Source organism: Limanda limanda, chromosome 7 (genome assembly GCF_963576545.1).
Source record: "Limanda limanda chromosome 7, fLimLim1.1, whole genome shotgun sequence".
NCBI classification, from domain to species: Eukaryota; Metazoa; Chordata; class Actinopteri; order Pleuronectiformes; family Pleuronectidae; genus Limanda; species Limanda limanda.
In genome coordinates, this window is record NC_083642.1 from 11649275 (window position 1) to 11666733 (window position 17459).

Consider the following 17459-nt stretch of genomic DNA (forward strand, 5'->3'; position numbering starts at 1 on the left):
TCCTCGGATCAGAATGTAGAACGTACAAAACAGCTGATTGTGAGATCACAATACTCCCGGCCCCGCCCACAGGCCCCGCCCACACCAAACAAATCCACCAATGGGAATATTACACAAGCCACAAGCGGAGGGCCTCTAGGTAACAGGGGATGGGGGGCAGGGCGAGAGAGGAGCTGTCAACCTGCGCCCAGATGGGACTGCTGGTGACTTCACCCGGAGACTGATCCCTGATCGGCCTCCACCTTCCCCGGCCCTGCTGTTTGCAGACCAGGCTGGGGGGGATGGTAAACTGATCCAGAGTCTGCTCTCAAACTGCTTCACATGCAGGCCTTCTACAGCAGGGAGGGATGAAGATCGGTCGACAGCGAAGTCATAGAATTATCAACTAGGTGGTTCATTAAAGAAATTGAGGTAGAGCTGAAACTTCTGCTGTTAAACTGTTATAACACCCGCCGAACAGCCTCTGGACGCCAGATTATCTTTTGTGGATTGTGTTTTCGTTATGTAATGTTGCACTGCACAACTATCATTTTATTCATTTGTTTTATATTCATTTTTATTGTCCGACATGAAAGAAGCAGCACACGCTATTTTTGCAGATTCCTCTCTTGTGACAGAGCCCTATAATTAATCTTGCCCTAGGAACAAGACGCTAACATTACATCCTCAAATTGTATTTATAGCCCCAGTTTATAAATTAGATTAAGCGTCCCTGTCCATTGATGCTGGTGATGTTACTTTAAGTTTCATTTGTAAATAGACCTCTCTCCCCTCCCCCTCAACATCCCTCTGCTCAGTCCGCCTCGGTGGCGAGGGCCAGCCAATCAGATCGTTTCTTTCTGAATGCAGCATTTCAGTAACCAATGGGCTTTGGAGAAGGTTTGAAAAGCCCCCCTGGTGGTCACTCTTACACTCTGCAGTCTGTAAAAGCTTGAGGAAGAATACCGACCGCCTCTTATTATTGCAGATTGTGCAAACTGATGACTATATGTTTGTTTGTGTATGTGTGTGTCTCTGTAGGTGAAAGATCATCCAACCTGTCCTGTGCTTTTATGATGTCTGTAAGATAATACACATAAACATCAAGACCTCTGGAGTTCATGATTACAGGTGGCGTGTGTTTTTTATTTTTCATTTTATTCGAACATATAATGCAACAGCATCAAAACTGAAGAACAGAATTGAGCAAATATGAACAGATTATTACACTTGGAACCTCCTCACAATTTAGGAAACCAAAAAAGATTTGCAAAAGGAAGGAAGGAAAACAAATAATAAAGAAGAGAACTCGTAAAAGTTAGACAGGTTCAGAAATGGTGGGCTATAATCATAAGAAAAAAACGAAAAATTCAAATGACTTTTTTTAGACATGAACAATGTGCACTGGCCAGGACAACCAGAGCAAACTGCTTTTTCGAGATCTTTGATCTGCACAAAAGTGGACAGGTCACCCAGAGCGTTGGAGCATATAACCCTGAACCGTGCAAGGGTTCAGGATTCCTACGGTGTGTCACTGCCATTAAAAACACAGTGCACCCACTGGAAAAGAACCAAATACAATGTGTAAGAAGGAATTCCACATTTACTTCACTGTGTAGAATAATATATTTTTAAGTTCCTGTTTACTTTCTGCACCTTTTTACTTATCACTGGTCAAGTAGATCCTGTAGTTATATAGATAATTGAAAATCTAAATCTGATTACATTATTAAAGTTTACTTTACACTGCTTAGGACAATTACCAAAGTTTAGTTAAAGGGGATTGACAGAGACTTTTGATGTACAGCGCATGACTGTGAACCTAAAATGTTTTGTTCGTTCAGTTTATCTTATGTATCATAACACACGTGAATGCCTGTCATAGAGACTGCATGAGTTGAAGACAAATGGACCACACCTAACAGGGCTATGCCTCCAGATATTTAATCACATTGTTCTTCTGGCAGACTTTGTCACGTTATTGCTGCACCAGCGAGACACTGCAGCAAGAATCCAGCACAGTGAGAGCGTTTGAAAGGCAGGATGATAAGGTTTCGGGCTATACAGTTACCAGGTGCTAGGCAACTCGTACAGACACTTGTACACAAACACACAAACACAAGCAGTTACCCTGCAGTGATGATGATGATATCCAAACCCCGGTAACACGGTGACTGCAGACATTTAGCAAGAACAGTTTGTGCATCTTGCGTGTGTGCTTACAAACTATTCAGCAGAAGTCACACACCTGGCAGAACTTGTTATGTCATGTCTTTGGGGCTCGTTTTGCCATGTCAGCAACTAATCATGCACAGAAAAGGAAATTCAAGACATTATCCTTTGTGCATTTGATCACAAACCACATCATGCACAAATAATTGGTGCTTGAATACACCGCTCAAGGACACAGAGAGAGAAGAGGTTATGGTTTTCCATAGTCTTCTTCGTCTGCTTTATCCAGCTGCAAATTTCGCTGAAGTTGCCTGGCTTCCCTGGATTCCCACAGTTTGCAGAGCGGGTGGGAGAAATGGGTGAAAGGTTACGGCAGTGGGTCCCCTTCCCTCCCCTCCCTGCCTGTGTTCATGAATGTGTCATGAAGCTCTTGTTTAAGAGCGTGCCTGCCCTTGCTCCGGCTGACACCACTAACACTGGCATGTGCGGCCTCCAACCAATCAATCCCTGGGCTTCAAATGCTGGTATTTATTTTGCGGTTGAAGACCAAGGTGTGGCGATGGACTGGTTGAATCAGAGGTCTGGCTTCTTATGTGTTGGTACTTGAAACAGTATATGAACTTCCTTGTAAAAAAATTGAAAAAATAGCCACTTGACAGTTCATCCTCTTCCTTGAGTGTGCTGGCGAATGATAAGACAGCAGCAACAGAAGATACAGAGCAGCATCACATGACAGTGCCAGCACCAGTGCAGAAGGCCAGAAATATGACGCAGTGGAATTGTTCAAGTGGCAGATCTCTGTGCATTCGACTGACATTTTAGAGGAATAACTTTGCAGAGTGCTATCGATACCACGTTTATATCACTAAATTAAATACATGTACTGATAAACTAAGCAGGGAAATAAAATGGGGAAACAGCAAAGCAGGATATCACAACCCCTTGAATTATTATTGAAATTATTATCAAAATAGATACCAATACATTTTCTGTCAGTGCTTTTAGCTGGCATATAGTGTTGGGAGTTTACGTCTAAAAAAGCTTAATATATTATAAATATATTTTGTGTGCGTTGTAAAATAACTGGCAGAAAAATGAATGCCCTGATATGAAAGTGAAACATTTCAGAAATGAAGAGGTACAGGTGTTGAGTTTTAAAAAATGTAAACTCTGCAGTTCAAGAATGTCCAATTGTCACTTAATTACAGGCCTTGTGTTAATTCCACTTTTGCAATTCAAACAACATTAACTTCCAATGAAGCTAATGTTTACCACGTTGTCCATAGTCTAACATGTTCCATCCTAACACTTGCTTGCTAGCGTGATAAATACTGTCAAGGGCTTTTGCAGGTGTTTGGTCCTAAACCAAAGTACTAGACAAAGATAGAATGTAGTGGTAAGCCCTTGAATAGTTGTGGTAATCTCTTCTCATCTAATCTACAAGCCATAATGTGAATAATAGTATTTCCCCAAATGTCAAACTAACACGGGTGAAGGGATCTCCATCTGCATCCACATCAAAGTCGAAATCCACCCTTTGATGTCAGCTGTGTTGTACAAGACAGCGGCAGGACATGAACACAGGAAATAAAAAGACTCATGTAGATCGTAGGTGAAAAAGCCTTTGTAGAAAGCCTTATGCTGCTGCTGCCAAATATAATTCTTAACTGCTGCAACCCTTTAATGTCTGCGCCAAAAGTGTCTATGTGCATTGTGTGTGTGTCTGTGCATTGTGTGTGTGTGTGACAGTGATTGATGAATTACAATTACCTAAGTACATAACTGAACTTGTGCTGTACAAGTGTGAGCAATTTGTATTTCACTTGAGTATCTAATTGCGGTTACTTTATAGTTCACTACATTGTAATGAATAAATATTTGATTTTGTATAGCTCATTTAATTACAAATAATGAATTTCATGGATTTTACATACAAGACAATTTAAGTTTATAAATAGAATGGAGTTAATTCATTGATAAATCTAATAAATAATTTCCTTAAATGGTTTGATAATCAATATTTGGGCAATAATGACACAAATTGATCTGCTTTAGATTTTCAAATTCATTGATTGGCTGCTTTCCTTTGGTTCTTATTGTGGTGAATTGAATGGCACGCAGCCTGAACCACTACTTGTAAAGTTATGGCTCCATCTGGGGCAAGGTGTTATTTAAGATCTTATTTACCCAGTGGGTATTCCCTTGTGATCCTATCCACTGTAATGTCTGGAGGCCTGTGGCCTTCGTTTATCACCTTCTGCATCTCATGTTGCTTACAGTCCACACTGGCTGCCTTCCAAAGCCCCATACAGTCCTTATATAACCCATCCACCACCACACATGTTACTAGTCATTACTCAGCACAACACAGAGGCAACATGGTGTCACTGATTCAAATTTACACAACACTCCCACCCCCCATCGTCCTGTGAGATAACTCTACAGGCCCGTTTGTTTACATCCAGCAGACACTGTCACTCCTTTCCTTCCTTCCTTTCCTTGTCTCCCCTGCAGCCCTCCTGAAGGCTTTGTGTCAAATGTCCATCCCATGGCTCTGTCCCTACAAGGCTAAAGCAAACAGGGCCTGTAAGTGTGTCCTTGGCAAGCGTGTGCTGATAAACACAGATATGAGTGGGGACAGGCTGTGCTCTCCAGAGGGGGCACGACAGGCCCTCGTTCACGCTCCCCTGGAGGATATTATGAAACTTAACAAGGGGGCTATTTTAAATTCCCCTAAGGATTATGGAGAAAGCAGTGAGTTGCAGCTGCTTGTGTCCGACGGAGTTGATCAGTGTGTGTTCTGAGGCATGTGCGTCTTTGGTGAGGACATGTATTATTCCTTCTCAGGGTCCCAGATGAAACACAGTGATGCATTTCTCCTCATCCCCAATAATGTGCTGTCTCCTTCCCTCCAGCGTGGCAGGAAGAGGAGGCCCCTTGCTCGGATGTCTCCTCTGACTGAAACCCAAACATGACCTGGAGGCTAAAAATAACACAGAGCGAAGATCACACCAGAGGAAACTCAGCAACTTTCCTCTCCAGTCTTTCCAACCTGTTTCCACACAGCTGTTGTGTTGAGGAACCGGCTTTAGAAACATCTGTAGCAGCTCAGCGTGCTTTTAAAATCCAAACACTCGCACTGATCGAAACATGGTGCGTGGAGCCAGGTCAAGGTTGAAAACCAGTCTAAAGTTTGTGACACGAAGTACAGAACTTGGCCGCAGAGCAAACATATCCAGCCTAACAACCGTGTCTCCTTTTACAGTTGTGACGTCCCCGTAAGATCACTGCGTCTTTAAATAGGATCCCGTCAGCTCTTTGGACACGGAAGGGGATGTAGCTCAGTGGTAGAGCGCATGCTTTGCATGTATGAGGCCCCGGGTTCAATCCCCGGCATCTCCAAATCTTTCTTTTTCCGCTCCCGGGAGCTGTTTTCTTTACAGGGAGAAATCTGACATTATCGTAAAAACGCGTCTCACGGAGATATTTATTAATATAAACTGTGACGTTAAATCTTCAAATGAATAAGTGTCCTACCAGCTTGTGATCTGTCGAGTGTTTCACCAATTCATCATTTGTTTTTACATCTACATTTGTTTTATGTAACAGTCTGATTAAATGTGTTTTGCTTTGTTTAATTAAGCCCAGGTTCTCAAGTGGGGGGCGTGAACACTCTCCAGGGGGGGGCGCGATATCACAGACGGAGAAAAAAAAAATTATATATATATATTTTTATTCATTGCTTTATAAACAGTATTTTTAAAGACTCACTCCTTGCTTAGTAATGCCTTTCTTCACATGCAGTAGGCCCAGTCGTAGCCTAATCTAAAGAGTAATTTGCTCCACAGTCTTTTTAGAAAGCTCGTTGCCCCAAGAGCTAGCCTTCTAGCTAGCTAACTTCTTCCAAATGCAGCCAGCCCTTTTCTCCTTAACACCTACCTTTACATTTTCAATCATCCACTGTGTTGCAACAAATAAAACACCAGCTCTTGAATACTATTCTGTGCTGTCCCTGTCTACATTGTGTACTGTTCGTTTTGTTAGGAACCATTGCCTAGCACAGCCTTATTCATTATTCATGTGCAAGTAGCTCACAGCCGCACATACAAACACACTCAGAAGACCACGACGTTGCAATTGAAACTTTATTAACTTCACACACACTGTTCTATGGACAAGATTCGTAAAAGTAAGGCAACTGATGCACCAGTTGCGAAGAAGCCAAAGCTTCGCAAATATGACGAGAGCCATTTGCAGTTTGGTTTCACCGTCACTAGCACAACTGAGAAACGTCCTCAGTGTGTTTTGTGTGCCAAGGTGCTGGCCAATGACAGCATGAAGCCGTTCAAATTAAAAAGGCACCTCGACACCAAACACCCGGACTTGAAAGAGAAGCCTGTGGACTTCTTTAAACGTAAACGTGATGGCCTCCAGCAACAACAAGCCACCAACTCCAAGCATAGCACTGTCTCCAAGCTGTGTCTGGAGGCATTGTATGTAGTTGCTCATAGAATTGCTAAGCTTGGCAAACCCCATACAATTGCTGAAACACTGATTTTGCTGGCCGTGCAAGACATGTGTAGAATAATGATAGGAGAGTGCAGCTGCTAAACTTGCAATACCTATGTCAAATGACACTGTATCAAGCAGAATATCAGAAATGCCTAGTGATAAAATTGTAATAATAATTGTCTGTATGGGCCTATCAATAACAATATGCTATCTATCTATATATGGTGGTTTAGTTGAGGGCGGCGGTGGCGGGCGGGCGGCAGCGGGGGGGCCCCAACTACCCCTAACCAGCTTTGGGGGGGCCCAGCTTGCAAAAGTTTGAGAACCCTGATTTAGCCCAATGAAGTTGGCTTTGCTGACAGCAGCTAAATGTATTTATGAGAAATATACATTACCTGTGTACTATACAATTATAATAAAATATGTAGATTTTTTAAAAGAAATATGTGAGTGGTATGGGAATGAGAAAAAATAAGCAAATTCCTGTATGTGTGTATATGATGTATAGGTAAACAATATGTAATCTTACTGGAATATTTTCATGCATTTATTTATATCTTTGTATGATTTAAAGTGTATGTGTTTGTGTGTGTAGATTTCCAGAGACAAAGAAACAACACTGTATCGCCACTATTTATTAATTTTATAGTAAAACATGTATGTATTGTATGTATATTTTCAACTTGATATGTGTTTTATTGTGGCGTGTATGTTTGACATGTACTACAAACTGGAGGATTTAAGTTAAACTAAATATCTTTACAAATTATGACAAATCAGTGGTTGGTGGTGGCTTTGTGTTCATCATCGAGTGCCACAGTATACAGTCAAAGTGCTGATCCTATGCCTCCACACACACTCAGGTTGACCCCAATCTAAAAAGAAATATGGCTGTATTAATGTCATCTTCTTTTAGCAAGTTAGTCTAGGACAGCTCTCCAGCTGGGAGGACACACTATCTGCCATGAAACAAGACCACTCTGAGTCTAACCTTCACATGGACTATTCAGGTGCCCATAACTGCTTAACCCACATACACGACTGTACAGTGTGACCTGAAAGAAACACTTTTACTGACATGACACATATCCAATCCCGTAGTCAACATTCCTGAAGGTGGAAAATTATGAGAAACATTAGCCAGTCCTATCTTATCCCAACTATTGTTTTTACAGTAGTAGTCAAGAAACGAGCATATTCAGAAAATCACATTTATGTCTGCCGAGGTTCCAAGGTTCAATTTGATTTGTATGGCGCCAAATCACCACGAAACATAACATCTCAAGGGACTTTCCACATTAAGGTTGATTATTACAGAGAAACCCAACAGCTCCTACAATGAGCAAGCACTGTGAAAAGAAAACCTCCAACAGAGCCCGACCCAGTGTGGGCGGCCACCTGCCGTGACAGGTTGGTGTGCAAGAAGAGAAATGGGTGAGCTGGGGGAAGGTGAGTGTGGCAAAGGGAAAGAGAAGAGCAGAGAGAGAGGAAGAGGGGGAGAAGAGAAAGGGAGAACAATTAGAGTTGTATTTAAGCACTCTGAATGGACGTTAATAATAGGCCTACTAATAGATGAGATGATGTTATTAATAACAACAGCAGAGAGAGAGAGAGGTCAATCTTAGTCCGAACTGAAAGGTCCTACATTGTAAATATCAGATGTCAAATCTGATACATATGTCAAAACAGCTTGTTGAGGCACGTGTTAGGAAATAAAATGTCCATAAAACAAATAAAGATCATGAAAACAGGTCTGGTACGTTTCGCCTGTTGCTGACTCAGATTCTTCGCTGTCACACATCATTACTGAAAATACTGTTTGGTCCAACCTGAGGGTTTTGCTGCTTAGTCATGAGACAAAACAGGAAACACGCCTGTGTCAACCCTGTGTCGGTTCACAAACACACACACACACACACACACACACACACACCCACACACACACACACAAACACACACACTAATAGCAGACACATACACGCACGCACACACACACACATTCCTCAGTGTCTAGTCTCTATCATTGAGCTCAGGATGTCTCTATGAGGTAACACCTGTTTGTGTTGTATTACCAGGTTGAGTCACATATCATCCATTATAAAACTATGTAGCTGCGGAGTGTTGCTAACAACCTCTCCTTGAATCGGAACTCTGTACCTGCAGTAACATGTTGTTTGGTGAATAATGGATCTAACCTCTGAATTAACTGCTGACCTGGAGACACCTCATTGTTGTTCTTTGAGCACCCTCGTGTGGACCGTGTTGGAACAGTCCTTCGGTATATCAACAGAGGATGTCTTGACCTGGAATGACCTTTGCAGATAGGTCAAAGGATCATTTAAACTAAGACAAACAATGCAATTCTGTGCCACAGTGAGACAACTGATCCTGCCTCTCTACCTTTGAATATGGAGAGTAAAGCTCATGATGGCGAACTCCCTCTGCAGAGGAGTGTGTCACAGAGCATCTGTTCCTGCAGCTGCACCTGCAGCTCTGTCTCCAGACAAACGCTGGATCTCAGGCTGTGAACATGAAGACATGAGGCCTGGTGCTGGAGGTGAGTCCAGCACAGCCACAGCATCTCACTGGACTTCCTCATCAGTGATCTTCTGTGGGTTTGTTTGGGAGGGTGATTCACTGATGGAGGATAGGCTGAACTCAAAAGGACAGAAACATTAGTAGAGATCCTGTATGATTTGTCAGAAAAGAGGTCTTACTCTATCTCAATTTCCAATTGTTTGTTTGTTGTTTATCCCTGAAAAGTGTTGTTGAGGAATCCAATCAGAACACATGAGAACTTATCATTAACAACAATAATAGTTATTAGTGTTATATATATATATGTACTACATTAACATCATTGTGGTATGATTTGCTAATAGAAAAGTAGGAGGCTTGTATTTGCCTGTATTATTTGAGCATGCAGTTACAGAAAGTATCCACTAGAGGTCAGTATAACAGAGCATTTAGTAATGTCCAGAGAACTTTCAGACACCAGCGCATCACTAGAGATCAGATGCAGAGACGGTGAAGACAAGACTGACACTTAGCGGTGCAAACCAAAAATACAGACATTCAATAAAGATAAGAAAGAAGAAAGAGTCAACTTTTTTGATGTAATGTATTAGCAAAAAAAACAAAGACAAAAGCATAAATCTAGCATAATGTATACAAATTAGTAATAATAAAAAAAAGACAATTGGTGTTTAAAAAAAGATAAAATATATTAAAGATGATAGAAATATGTCTTGAGTTGTTTCTTAAAACTATGAACAGAAGTAGATCATCTGATGTGTGATGGGAGTTTGTTCCAAACCTTTGGAAAGCAACTGAGAACTCGCAACTCTTGACTCTGGGAAGTTTCAATCTCTTCATCTGGTTCTTCCAAGATCATCAGTTTCCCTCAGAAAGTAAACTGCTGACTGTTGGATGACTTTTAATGGCCTCACATATCACAGGAAAGGTCTGCGACTGTCTGCCGTCCAGATAAGGTTGGAGCAGAGACACACACACATTACCCATGTTTGGTTAATATCCATGTCTGTAGGCCAGTATACAAGGTTTGTTTATTCATTACTGGATTATATAACACAGTCAGTTTTCCCTGCTTATATAGCTGATAATACTTATGTATTTTACCTCAAATAATATTTTCCCTGTAGAAATTTTACTTCATTCAGTAGTTTAACTGGGTGAAGTTGCTCATTTTACTTATCACCAAAGGTTGTGCTACCAAGGCCTGAGTGTCCCACAGGTTTGGTGGTGCATTTTAAAATGTGAAGTAAAGGATCTGTGTATTTCCTCTACTACTCCTACCAGAGTCAAAATTGTACTCAAACACAGTACTTGACTAGATGTACTTAAAACTCACCTCTGGGTCAAATAGATTTTATAATGTTTATAAATTAGCACCAGTATGGGAGAACTAAGGGCTGAGCAGCTTTGGGGCCAGTGAGACACAGAGCTCCAGTCTGCAGGAGATGCTGCAGGCCGCTTCATGTGTAATGTAAACAATCTGCCATTTGCCCTGTTGATGACGTCATAGGGCGAAGAGTACGTTCCAGAGACACAACAAGTTAGCGTCAGGATCAGTGAGAGAGACTCAGAGTGTCCTTGATGGATCTTCCCTTAAACATGTGACTGTTTTGTGTCTAATGGAGAAAACTGAACAGAGAGTGTGTACAGACCATATGTGTGTGTGTGTGTGTGTGTGGGAGTGTGTGTCCATGCTCTGCATTCTTCAAGGGTAATCTTATCTTCCTCCTGCTGGGCTTATGGACCTCTGAACTGCAGGGCAACACACACACACACGCACACACACACACACACACACACACACACACACACACACACACACACACACACACACACACACACACACACACACACACACACACACACACACACACACAAACATGAAGTGGATAAGTAATATCCAGCATTGTATGCACATGATAAACAATAGTTACTCATATCTTCAGAAGCTTGTTTAGTGTGTGAAGACAAAATCATGTGGCATAACACTAGACACGTGTGATAGATGAACAAAGGCAGAGAGTTGATCACTGAGCACAGGAACCTCCCTAACCTGAGTGGACAGTGAACTGGCCTCACTGGCAGTGAAAGAAGCTGTGAATCACAGACTCGTTCGTTTCCTTTCAGATTCGACTCAAAGCATCTTGGGAAATCTGCTGAATCCTCTGAATCAACACAAGTACAAAGAAAACTTGACCTGATTTGGGCCTTAGGATCAGTCTGGAAAACAACCTGCATACACTTCTAATGTAAATGTGCTCAAGTGGCCGTTACCTGTCGTCTGAATGAGCTAAAAGGTAACAATGCACCTGATTGTTCATAGTGCACCAGTGATGGGCTTTTAAAATGTAAATTGTTAATTTAAACCACAGCTCTGTGCTTGAGCCAAAAAACCCACCACTTGTACAATGGTAATAGGCGTAAGTCAGGGAGTTGGCTTCTTTTCAAACACGCGGTGACTGGGGGGCAACACGGCCACCACCCATCAGCTCAGACAGGATGCAACATAAATCCAAGTGATGAAATGTATACAATCGACTGAATAAGATATGAAAAAATACATTCTTATATTCAAGTAATGAGGGAAATGATAAATTCCATGAGGGTTACATTAATGACTTGACTCTCCTCTTTATTTTCATTTGTGGCATCCAAATCGTGCTGCTGGAGAAAAGAAAACAGATAATATGTTTTAAAGAAGGTGATTTGATCGATGCACCAGCGGCTCGTTCATAATGTTGGATTCACTTGAGGCTGGGTTTCAATTGTAAATTGGAAATAAATAAAATATTTTCGTTAGTTTCACTTAATTGTGATTGACATATGTAAGATCTTTTGGGATTGTTGTATTTTGTGGACGATTCAATCACCTTTTGATGTAATACTTATAAATGCAAGGAAATTTTAAATCAGTTTAAACAAAATTCAAGATTCAAGATCAAAATACAGTATATACAGTGTGAGAATACATATGTCTGGTTTGTTTTCCTGTTCTCCTGGCATCTATGAGGGGAAAATTACAATATGATGCCATTAAGTTATGTAAATCAAACTGATAATAAGAATGGTATTCAATAAATATATATACATAAATGAATACAGTACATTAAAATGCCACACAAAATATGGAATAAATGCATCCCAATTCATATCTCTATTTGTCATATTAAACTGTATAAACTCTATATCTATATCACAATTTATAAACACACACTACAATACAAAAAACGGTGTAATTTATCAATATACACATTCCTTTTGGCCGGAAAGTTTGCATCCAACTTCAACTGTTGGAACTTGATCAGTAAATCCTTCTTGAATGTTTCTCATACTTTTTAATTTAGTTTGAAGAGGTCTCAGCAGCAGTGTGTGAACACCGGCTGGTTCATGGTCCCTGAGGCAGGAGAGGAAAAGAACATCTGTGTGTCAGAAGGTCAACTCCCTGTTGTAACACAAATTGTCTGCAGTCACAGACAAGCTGAGGTGATCTCCACAGAGGATGAAACTGTTTGAAATCAGCTGTTTCCCCTCTCATGGCCTCCTGCACATGTTGAAGGATGGTGGATGCTCAATTTGTCTTCATTTTAAGTATTGGTGGAGGTGACAAAGACACACACTTAAACCCAGATCATACCTCGGTGTGCAAACCACCACCAAACCCCGTTTGCACAGTCAGAGCCCGCAGCAGCAGCTCAGATGACTTTCACGTGTGTCTCTGCTTCTTGTTTTTACTGCTGCGCTGCCCTCCTGACCTCCAGTCTACGTGGCGTCGGTGTCAACAATCGCCCTAACGACGTGTGAACTTTTGGGCATGCCGCGACAATGGCGCCTTTAGACAGGTGCATACACCCCCATCACCCACCCAGCACCTCCAGCACCACCACTCACCATGCAATTCTAGACTCTTTGCAATGCTAAACAGGACCGTGACACTCCCGTCAGATAGCCTCCACCTGATGTTCACACTCACGGGTTGTGTGCATCTGCAAAAACAAAACAAAAAAAAAATCAAGGAGGAAGACCCCATATCCATATCATAGCGTTGTGATAAAATCAAATACACAAGTCATGCAATCCGTGCGTAAAATATGTCCACAGGTCGGTCGTGCATTCCGTGCGTAAAATATAAACACAGGGTGTACAAGCCATGCGTAAAATATGTGCACAAGTCATGAATTCCATGCTTTTTTTTTTATTTACATGAAAGTTGGGGATTAAAATGCAAACAATCGTTACATTTACAATAAAATACGCTGTGAAATAAGTAGAATATGGCGATGAATGGTGTCGACAGTAAGAATTTTCTTTTCTTTGTATTTACAGAACAGAGCTTGAAGAATGTGAAAAGTTTTAAATCTCGTTAGACCTATATTCTATTAACCCTTACTCGTCTTATTTTGGAAGATATCAGGGGTACGAGCTTCATTTTGGCCGGCGTAAAATTACGCAAATTGAATTAGGCACTTAATTATCAAGAGAAGGATGATAGATGGTGTGACAAACGTTTCCTCTAGGGGCATTTATCCCTTGTCGGTGGTTTTCATGCCAGTTAAAGAAGGCACAGGACTGAATGGAACTCTGTTTGGCTTTACATCATCATAAGGCTCCTGACAGCTCGGTTAATTTGGCCCCGGATCGTGCTGTGAGCGAGCAGGAGGACAACAGCTCCTCTTTTATCCGAACGGGCTCATTCCCCGCAGAGAGACAGAGGGAGATGCGGGTCTGGATGAACTGTGTTGGAATTGAGAGGAGCAGCGAGAACAGAGCGTTTGTCTCTTGTACCTTCTCAGAAATGTCTCATCTCCCCCTCTCACCGGGGTGCGTAAAAGCCCCGAGCAACAGGCGCACAAGGAGGCACAGGCATCAATAAAACGTCTGTGTGTCTGTGTGGAGGAGAAAGAGTTTCAGTGTCACAACTGCAAACAGGTGGAGAAAAAGTGTGATCATGTTCAGACACTGTCCTTTAAAATCCACATAGAGCAATTTAACTGAGGTTGAATTTAAGCGCATTTTTGATGAAAGCTTCGGTTTTCACAGATTCCACAGATTCCATAATTTTCTTTTCGTTTTATTCGCGTGTACAGATGAAACAATTTAGCAGCTCGTAGTAAATTTACAGCATGAACCGACAGAGGTCGCTGTAGCCTCAGATAGTTATGACCATGGCTCACTTTAATGAATGGAGAAAGTCTGGGGAATAAGAAAACTATATATTCGTTGATCTGATTGTTTTCCACTAAGAAAAACTCGAACGTTCCCATTTTCCCAAGGTTCAGGTGTTTGAAATTGAAATGCTCACATTTAATACTGATACTTGTCTGCCTGCAGGTGAAAAAACGTTCAATAGAACCGTGAAACGCTCGATTAGATTTGCGCCTTGCTGCAGCTTTTGGCACATCGGGCACCTGTGGTGAATGGTGCTGGTGGCGCCATGACGCACGGGGTGTGTCTTTGGGCGGAGACCTGCCCACCCACCCCGCTGCTTCTCCCCTCTCTCCTACTATATGAGGAGGCAACTTCGCCTTTCCCTCATCGAGACACATCCAGGCTTGCCAGAGGTCCCGCAGATCTCTTCCGAGCGTCCAACCCGTCCGACCGCAGCCAGAGGAACAGATCCACATCCCTGCACCCGAGCGCACTCCGGCGTGGGAATTGTCACTTTTTGTTTTAGAGATAAATCGGAGAAACCATATCTCAACATGCCTCGGTCATTCCTTGTGAAGAAGTATTTTTCCAGCAAGAAGCCTTACCACAGGGAGAGTCAGCTGGAGAGTCAAACCGGTAAGAATTCCCTCAGGGACTCAGTTTGATGCATCTGTTGTTAGGTTAGAAGTTTAGAGTAAATCAGTCATGGGCTCAGGTCAGGACTCCAAACAGACCATGTGGCTGATAAGACACTGTTGACTTGCATGCTGCTTCCTGGGTGCAAAGCTGCAGAGTGTTTGTAGTCACCTGGAGAATTTGCTGAGGGAAAAACCAGGTTGGCATTCAGGCCTGTGTTGAATGCAGGCTGTAACCAAACACTGAGAGTGAAAACAAGTTTGTGCTTAATTCGATTATCTTGTCAAATTGAGTAAAACCCCACCTGATTTCCTTTCCTCTGTGTGTTGCCTGCAGCTTTTGTCCCAGAGAGCTTTCCCCGGGCTGAACTTCCAACGCAGAACAACAGCTCAGCCCTGACCTGCTATCCCAGCAACCCGTTCTACATGGACCTGCTGCCTGCACCTGTCTCCCCGGTCACCCTTGTGTCTCTGCCTTCGTCACCCCTGGGACCTCTGGACCTCAGCAGCTCGCCCTCCAGCAGCAGTGGTGAGGAAGAGGAGGACGGTGGGCGCAGTTCAGACCCCCCTAGTCCGGATGTCATCCAGTCCATCTACTACTGCCTGCACTGCAGCAAGAGCTACTCCAGCCTCTCTGCACTGTCCCACCATCAGACGTCCCACAAACAGCCGTCCCACTGCGCCCCACTGCACCAGAAGCCGGCTCTGCCCACCGAGGATTCGACACGCCCGGCCTTCCACTGCAAACACTGCCCCAAGGAGTACAACAGCCTGGGAGCCCTGAAGATGCACATCCGCTCACACACTCTGCCGTGCGTGTGCCCCACCTGCGGCAAGGCCTTTTCCAGACCCTGGCTCCTCAGAGGACACATCCGCACACACACAGGTATGCAACCTCTCATATTGGGCCACAGCATTGATTTCTTAGGGTCTATTGGCTTGGAAATGTAATGTACCTTGTGCTCATTGATATTTATTGATGTCTCCTGATGTGTGAGCAAATGTTTTTGCTCAGCACAGCATAATCTAATCTCAGCCTCACAGTGGCTCTGCATGAAAAAAGGAGGCAATCTGCATTAAGTAAATTAGGGCAGTGATCCTGCTCTTTTGTTGGTTATCTGTAGATCATTTGAAAGACAATGACCAGAGGGACAATCCTTTTGGTCTGTTAATCAAGTGTCTTCCTGAAGCTCACAGTTTGTTTTTCCCAACCCTCTTCTTCCAACCAGGTGAACGTCCCTTCGCTTGTCAGCACTGTAACCGGGCTTTTGCAGATCGCTCCAACCTGCGCGCCCACCTGCAGACCCACTCTGAGGTGAAGAAGTACCAGTGCGGCTCCTGCTCCAGGACCTTCAGCCGCATGTCGCTGCTGCACAAACACAATCTCTCTCGATGCTGCCCTGCCTCATAGACTCACATTCCCTGGACTGCTCCCTTAAGCCAGTCGAAGCTGTTCGACTCCCCCCCCGCCTCGATAAGTGCCAATACACCCACAGCCGGGAAGCTGATGCCAGCTCATTTCAAAGCCATGACAAGAAAATGTTGCTTTTATACCACTAAGTGCCTTTTTAAAATGTCTTGACTCTGTAGGTATATCTCTTTTTCCAGGATTTTCATATTGGTTGATCCGCAACACATTTCTGCCGCGTCCTGTCAACTTTGTTTGTGTGTGTGTGTGATTTGAGGGCAGCTGGACATGCAGTTAATTCCCAGGAAACTCCATTGGTGCCGGCCGGTCCGGGACTGTGGCCATGGTGCAGCTGCTTGGGCGTGTTTGTGTGTGTGTGTCTGTGGTGGACGCGGGGATGTCATTCCTCACCATACTATACATACATGGCATGTGTGTGGAAATGAGCAAGTGTGTGTGTTGGGACAGCTGTCTGTGTATGGTGCACTGTGGAGGCAGGGCGCTGAGAGACGTGTTAGCTGTGACCTCGACGACAGGTGACCCCCCCCCCCCCCGCCCGCCACAAACACTTTCCACATGGACTCGTCGTGTCATTGGACATGAAAGGGCCACTTAAGCTTGACCAAAAAAAAACAACTCCTGCAACCTGCCTTCACCAATATTGTCCTTTATTAACACTTTTTTGGGGGGAGGATGTTGACCTACGTTTTTTTTTTTATAAACTATTTGGTGAACATGAAATTCATATGGGAACTCTGTGCCTTTTTTAAGGTTGTGTATTTTTCAGCCGCCTGTAAATAAAAGCTTTGTTTTTTTTAAACTGCTGTTGACCCACTTCTTCTGTGCTCGAATGTGAATTAGTATTTCAACAGTCATTGTATTGACTCACAACTCTTAATGAGTTCATCAGGACAGACATGACAGTGTCTGAATGGGATGATGGAGCTGAGTGTGTGTGTGCGTTGGATGCTGAGTGATGAGGGGAACACCTGCACACACCTGCCGGGCTGTCGGCACACAACATGCAGGCCCACAAGGAGAATATACACTTATGGGGGTTTTCCACGGTGACT

The 17459-nt window shown here is 43.1% G+C and overlaps 1 protein-coding gene and 1 non-coding gene across 2 annotated transcripts; both read left to right on the top strand.

The window, feature by feature from the left end:
- The first annotated feature begins 5481 nt into the window (after positions 1-5481).
- On the top strand, positions 5482-5553 carry trnaa-ugc (transfer RNA alanine (anticodon UGC)). Its single transcript has one exon. It is a non-coding gene; the product is annotated as a tRNA-Ala (tRNA).
- A 9234-nt stretch (positions 5554-14787) lies between these two features.
- snai1b (snail family zinc finger 1b) lies at positions 14788-16914 on the top strand. The gene is made up of 3 exons (XM_061075355.1): positions 14788-14979; positions 15316-15864; positions 16208-16914. The coding sequence occupies exons 1-3, from the start codon at positions 14898-14900 to the stop codon at positions 16387-16389; spliced, it is 813 nt and encodes a 270-aa protein (XP_060931338.1). The 5' UTR covers positions 14788-14897; the 3' UTR covers positions 16390-16914.
- The last annotated feature ends 545 nt before the right edge of the window (positions 16915-17459 follow it).